The 7,238-nt window shown below is 43.5% G+C and overlaps 1 protein-coding gene across 1 annotated transcript; it reads right to left on the bottom strand.

Moving 5' to 3' along the window:
* Positions 1-219: 219 nt before the first annotated feature.
* On the bottom strand, positions 220-4,110 carry LOC101976497 (olfactory receptor 2A12). The gene is made up of 2 exons (XM_078026074.1): positions 3,783-4,110; positions 220-1,792 (listed from the first exon to the last, which is right to left on the bottom strand). Exon 2 carries the CDS (start codon positions 1,780-1,782, stop codon positions 835-837), a length of 948 nt encoding a protein of 315 aa, XP_077882200.1. The 5' UTR covers positions 1,783-1,792; positions 3,783-4,110; the 3' UTR covers positions 220-834.
* Positions 4,111-7,238: the final 3,128 nt, after the last annotated feature.

Raw genomic sequence — 7,238 nt, 5'->3', positions numbered from 1 at the left:
AGGAAGGCTTGGACAAAACATGACAAAACATTATCAAGTGTTTACTTTGGGTTGGAGAAAATAGAGTCTTTGTTATATTATTTTCCATTATCTTTCTCATTCTCTGTATATGTATGTAGATATAGATATGCATGATACATATTTATTTTTCCATTAGAAATATATATATTATATATATATAATATATATATATATGTTTTTTCTTAAATAAAAGTGGGATTTAAAACATAAATTTTAAATTGACCAGGTAAGAGTCATTTTCATAAGCTGAGCCCAGATTACGCCAATTATTAGCTATATTTTTACATGGGTATGACTAAAATGATTCTAGTCCATATTTTATGGCATCTAGTGCAAAAAGCAATGTTAAATATTGTGTATAAGTTGCTTATCAAACAGTAACACAAGACTGTGTCTCTACATAGTCTTGCTTACTCTTTATGTCCTTTTCCTTTTCTTTGTTATAAAGGAATCCCCAATTCCTTTATAACAAAGAAAAGTTTGTGTGCGTGTTGAACATTTGGCTGTGATCATGTTGAGATGACATAAACTTCCAGAGGTAAGGAGAGAACAATAAAGTAATGGCCATGAACTTTAAGGACACAGTATTTATAAATAGATTCTTTGCCTTCAATACTTAGCTGAGTCTTTGATGGTGGCATCTGTACACTTTCCAACAATGGGAGGGACCTTCCATTTAGGATTGGCCACACCTTCTCCTAGTTGCTCACGGCTCTGAGAAGACAGGTTGGTTAGAATGGATGAGTTTTTAATATACCACATGAATTCCATCCAGTCTGCCAGTGACTAGGGATGACTCTGGAATATCCTGGGTCAATGAGCTGTCCCTCTATCTCCAAGTACTTTCAGAAAGGCCCCCTTTACATCCTTGTTCCTGAGGCTGTAGATAATGGGGTTGAAGAAGGCAGAGATGACATTGTAGAAGAGGGCCAGCTTCTTGTCCCTCTCTGGGTCATACCACGAGCCAGGCCTCATGTACATGATCATGGCTGGCCCATAGAACATGGTGACCACAGTGATGTGGGAAGCGCACGTGGAGAAGCACTTGAGCCTTCCCTGGGTTGAGCGGATTCTTAAGATGGAGGCGAAGATACGGACATAGGATGCCAGGATGAGGGACAGAGGTACCAAAAGTAGGATGAAACCCAAGATGAAGTCCAACCTGTCATTGAGGGATGTGTCTGCACAGGCCAACTTCAGGACAGCAGGGACCTCGCAGAAAAAGTGGTTGATCTTGTAGGGGCCACAGTAGGGCAGGCGCATGGTGAAGACAGTGTAGATGAGAGCCCCAGTGACACTAATGGACCAACAGACTGTCACCATCTTGATACAGACGAGACGGCTCATGAGGAGGGAATAGTGAAGGGGGAAGCAAATGGCAACATACCTGTCATAGGCCATAATGGCATAGAGGACACACTCAGCAATGCCCAGGACCAAGAAGATGAACATCTGGGCCACACAAGCACCCCAGGATATGGGCCTCCTTGGACGTACCATATTAACTAACATCTGGGGCACAGTGGTGGTGACATAGCTCATGTCCACCAGAGAGAGGATACTGAGAAAGAAGTACATAGGTGTGTGGAGGCGTGAGTCTAGGTAGATCAGGGTAACGATGAGTCCATTGCCCAGGAGGGTGATGAGGTAGAGGAGCAGGAAGAAGATGAACAGGGCCGTTCTGACCTGTGACTCACTGGAGAAGCCCAGGAGGAGGAATTCGGACACTGAACTGTGGTTTTCCTTGCTAAGGTGCTGCATGGCGATCTGCCTGTTAAGGAGAGATAAGCACATCCCTGTTCTGTCCCTGGTGTTGGGGGAGCAGGGACAGAAAGGACAGAAGCTGAGCCACACATAGCAGCTTTCCTGGATTTGGTCAAACCTTTGTTGAGTTGGATGAAATGGGGAGGGAAGCTAGAGCTGGTGAGGCGGCAACCTTAAGTTTCCATGGAGCTAAAGCCACAGAGAGAGATGATAAAAGACAAGCTGGGAGAACAAACAGAATTTTACTACTGAGTTTAGGTTACAGCCAAATACACTTAAAGTACATTAATTTAGAAATTGTGATAATTCGAATATTGACTAACTAGGTTATAGCTGACCTCTCTGAACACATTAAAAAAATCAGGCAAATTAACTCTAGACAAGATTAGTATGGGCATGTTTACCAGCTAAAATGTCTCATGACATACGCATTTATATATTAATCATTGGTTTGGCAACATTTTGCTCATCTAATAAAAATGATGGTTTACAACGAAAATAAAAACATGCTGGGAAGCAGCGAGGAGAGATCTGCAGCCCTGAACTGTCTCAAGTCGTCAGTGGCCCTGGTTCCTGACTGCTACTCCCAGTTCCCCTGAGGCCTGTCTGGGCTTTGTTTCTTGTGACCTTGGGCAAATCCCTTCACCTCTGAGCCTCAATCTACCCATTTGTTAAATAAAAATGAAACATCTATGACGCAGGGTTATGGCAAAGCAAACCTGAGATTCTGTAGGTCAAGACATTTTGCAAAATATAAAACATGAGGCAAATAAAAGCAGTTAGTGTAAATGAAGTGAATCTGGAAATCAGAAGAGTTAAGGTCTACTCCTAGCTTTGTCCATGATTTTGCTGTGTGATCTTGGGTAACTTAAAATTTCTGAGGTCTTGGAGGACAGGGCTGAAAACATGGTGGTGCAGATCGATTGCCATGGGATGATGGTGGAGGTCTGGAAGATGCAACAGGTGCTTGTGATTGAGTGGGCAAAAGGAGATGGTGTGAGATGTGTGTTCTGAACTTTAAGGAACATCAGTCATTGGATGGAGGAGAAAAGTGTCCCAGGTAAGGAATGTTTGTGAAGATAAGAGGGGATTGAACACAGTTCAGAGCCTTGGATACTGAGAGGGCTACTTTCAGGGGTTGAGGAATGGTCCCTGGTGTTGAGATAGTGAGGGCTGAGAATAAGGATGTGCCCCATTCTCCTTTCTACCCGTCCACATCCCAGACCTGGACTTTGGCAGAGGCCTCCCACTGGTCTCCTTGTCCACGTACCAGCAGAGGCAGTTTCATCTATTATGCCCTTCTCATGCCTTCTTGATCAAATTCAAGGCCGCTCTCAGTCTGGTTATAACCAGTTCAGTATGATTCTCCAGTAACTCCCTGAGACTTCGGAGCCACAATGCTAGCAACATGACCACCTGTGGAATCCTAATATGGACAGTCTGGGGATCTCCTCCTGGTGGAGTCACAGATCTTCCAAGCTAACTGGCTTTCTCAGCACCTGCCATGTATGCTCAACACACTTTGCTCTAGCTGTCCCTTTGTGGGGAATGCCTCTTGCATAGCCCACCTGGCCTTTAAACACTGCGCCCTACTGCCTCTAGCAAAGGCACATGTAAAGGAACAACTACATCAAGCTCTCTTACTAGCAAAGCTCCATATTCACATCCACTCTACATTTTCTACTTACCCAAGGTTTCCCTGCTCCTTCCCAGCCTCTGAACTTCTGGTAAAGAAGGGAGAGGATGCCTTATCAGGGTTCCCACTAGAGAGACTTAGGACACACTCTGAGTGCAGAGGAGAGGGGTGTGCTGCTGACAGGGACCTGCACAAGTCTGGAAATCCATGGAAGAGAGCTGGAGCTGGACCTGTGCCCAGGAAGAGAAGGTTCTTGTTCCTCCTCCCCAGTGAGTGGGCAAGAGAAGGTTAGGGCCCCTTTGTCCATCCTTGGGGGATGTCCAGGGCAGAAACTTCCCTCCATCCTCTCCCTCAGTCATACCTACAAATGACCCGAGTAGCTTCTTTGGACTGGGCAGCTTCCTTCACCCCTGTAGCCGCAGCAGGCTGTTTTTTCTTAGTTCTGTGCTTCTCAGTGGAAAGCAGACATCTTCCTCTCCCAGCACAGTGGCTCCATGGGGAAGCTCTGCACCTCTCTTAAGTGTGTTGGGCCTAAAGCAGCCCTGTAGAGACGGAGCCCTCTTTATATCCGAATGGGATGAAGATTGGAAATCTAGCTCCGGGAAAGCCTGGTAGAGTTCTTGTCTGTGCTGGTAAATTCAGCACAGAGCCTCTGGGCTGGATGGAAGAAGATACAGCCAGCAAGTCTAATGCCCCTGACATTTCAGGCTTGGTCTCTGGAGCTGGTGAACTGGGCATTCTTTGGAAATTTCCATTTGGGAACTGAAATTTCTTCCCACTGAGACTGAGAAGGGAGGGGTCCCTCTGGCTGCATGGCCACATCCCTTTTTGTCATGATAATAAGGCAAGCAAGATGCTTTGTTTCCTTCCCAAACACTTTAACATCTACAGACATCTTAACCAAGGTCACACATCTAATAGAAGTTAAAAAAAATAAGGCTTGGATATAGATAATATAAGGGCAACTAATAATGTTACTAGTGTCCTATAACTACCATTTATTGAAGACCTAGTATCCTTAGGTAGCCACCCTAAATCACATACTTCATTGTGGTATAAATATATCTTAATACCTACAATTGAACCCCAACTTTTGTTAGATACAGTGGGCTACACATAATATCATTAATCTTCACAGCAGGTTGGTAGGCCATTTGTTAGATAATGAGGCCCAGAGATTTTAAGAATTAAGCGGCTAGTTCACCCCACATAGTAGATACATTGTACAGCCCAAATGTGAACATGGATCTGTCAGATTTCAAATCATCCTACTACAGCATTTCTGTGACTGAGGCACAGTGCTGGTTTTCAGGGTGTGTGGTCAAGCTGTAAAATGTCCAAAGGCTGGTGTAGGAGCCAGAGGTCAAAGGCCAGGGAAGATGTGTAGCCACCTTCTGACCCACTTTGAGGATACCCTCCCCACTGGAATACTCTGAGTCTGGAAGTCCAAGAGAGAGTGGCAGTTAACTGGCTTGGCCTCATTAACTGCTGCAGGGTAGGGATCACTAGAAAGGAGGTAGGGACCAACTGTGAGAGATGGCTCGATCCAACTAATGAGAACTAATTAATATATGCATTACTTTACGTTAATTTACATTTATTTTGTGGTGAGAACACTAAAAATTGCTCTCAGTGAGATTCAAGCATAAAGTGCATTGTTATTAACTAAAGTCACCAGGTTGTCCAATTGATCTCTGGAGCTTATTCCTCCTATCCTCCTGAAATTTGACCAATGCCTCCCCAGTTCTGGGAGGCCAGCTCCTCCTAACCACCCTCTGCTCTCTGCTTCTGCGAGTTGGTCTTTTTTAGATTCCAACGTATAAACCTTCCCTAGATTGGTGTCTGTCTTTCTGTACCTAGCTTACTTTACCCAACATGATGTCTTCCAGGTTCACACATGTTGTTGCAAATGTCAGGATTTCTTTTTTTTTTTTTAAAGGTTGAATAGTATACTTTTTGTATGTAGACCAGATTTTCTTTTTTTTTAATGGTCATTTTTAGTTATACATGACAATAGGATTCATTTTGACGTAAATATAAAAGCAAGAATCATAATTGTTCTACTTCAGCCCTCAGCACTTTCCCTTTCCCTCCCCTCCTCTTCTCTCCTGTTTCCTTCCCTCTACTCTACTGAACTTTCTGCTATTATAGGTTTTTTTAAAAAAAATTAGTGTCTCGTGGAGTTACACGATGGTGAGATTCACTGCGGTATCATCATACATGAACATAGGAAAGTTAGCTCAGATTCATTCTATTGCCTTTCCCTCGCCAATTCCTCCTCCCTTTCCTTCATTCCCCTTTGTCTATTCCACTGATCTTTCTTCTATTCTTTTTTTTATACCCTCCTCCCCATTTCTTCTGGATTAGTTTCCATATATGAGATAAACCAACAACATTCAAGGGTTTCCTTTTTATCACAGCCTCACCAACACTTGTCCTTTTGATCATATCCATAGAATTCAAATTATGAAGGGTGTGATAATGAAGGAGGAGTTCAGGTAGGTTGAAGCCCAATTTGTGTACTGGTGCACTTAAAGCCAATGGGAAATACTTTTACCTTGGTAGACGTCACTGTTGAGAATTCAGATCAAATGACATTTTTAGGAGCAGGTACTGAGTCACAGAATGGGAACTGAGGGGCAGAATTGGATATGTCCCAATCACTGGAAGGGTCCTAGCAAGACCAAGTCATCTGAGAGAAGAGGATCAGACATTATATAGCTTCCTATATTAGGAGGCCATAAGCCTGGTAGCTGTCTGGTATGGGGCAGGACTTACCAGGGTGTATGTGGTGTATTTTGCACAATATACTCATATACTTTCATATGTTTTCTCTCTTAACTGTTTGCTCCTCCATGCATCATTTCCTTCCCTAGATTGGGGTTCTTAAACACCAGAAGACACAGGGCCTCTCTTTATCATACGACACAAAAACAAAAAGACATTTGGGGGGTTGAACATTGACTTCACCAATTCCTAGCCATATGACCTTGAGTAAATCATGTTCCCTCCCTGAACTTCATTTTATTCATATTTAGAACACAAAATAATGCTGTGCATGTACAGTGATTAGCACAGGTTCTGCTCTGTAGAAGAGATCAGCCAGAGGTAGATCCTATCTTGACTAGAAGAGGGCAGCTATTAAGAGTCTGTTCCTTTTCCAGTGGGGAGCCAGGACACACATAGTAGGGGCAGGAGCTGGATGCCTGGATCCACAGTGGAAGGCCCTTGTCCTGGACACACAGGTCTCAAGCAAGTGGGAGGAGGCAGTGGCCACTTGATGATCATTTCCTTTGCTCCTGAAAGAGGATGAACCTCTTAAATCTGGCATCCTGGGAATTAATGTCCAAGAGTGGGCTACACACCATGAACTGAAGGGAGTTTAAAAATACGGCCCATGTCGAATGTGCCAGGCAGTGCCAACCGCTTTGTAGTTACTATCTTACTGAATCTGTTAGGTTCAAATTCCAGTCTGGTTTCTATTGGTAGCTCAGGAAATTCACTTGAATTTTCTAAACTTTAGCTTCCTAAATGTAAAAATTTGATAATATGAAGTTCACATGATTGGAGAATTAAGTGAGATTAGATAATTAAACATTTGATAACATGAGTGTAGCATGTACTGAAGAAATGGAAGAACTTATCATCATCGTCACCCTCATCATCATCTTCATCTGCCTGAGGTCACACAGCTAGGAAATGGTCCCAATGGGGCTGGAGCTCAGACTTATATCCCACTGAGACTGATTTCCATTCCAGCATACTTCTCTGCCTCTCAGCTTAATTCTCTTTACCTAATACTTGCAAGGTGTATTCA

Source organism: Ictidomys tridecemlineatus, chromosome 11, assembly GCF_052094955.1.
Source record: "Ictidomys tridecemlineatus isolate mIctTri1 chromosome 11, mIctTri1.hap1, whole genome shotgun sequence".
Taxonomy (NCBI): Eukaryota; Metazoa; Chordata; class Mammalia; order Rodentia; family Sciuridae; genus Ictidomys; species Ictidomys tridecemlineatus.
Note: the sequence above shows the minus strand (reverse complement) of the source record. Positions and strands in the feature narration are given on the sequence as shown.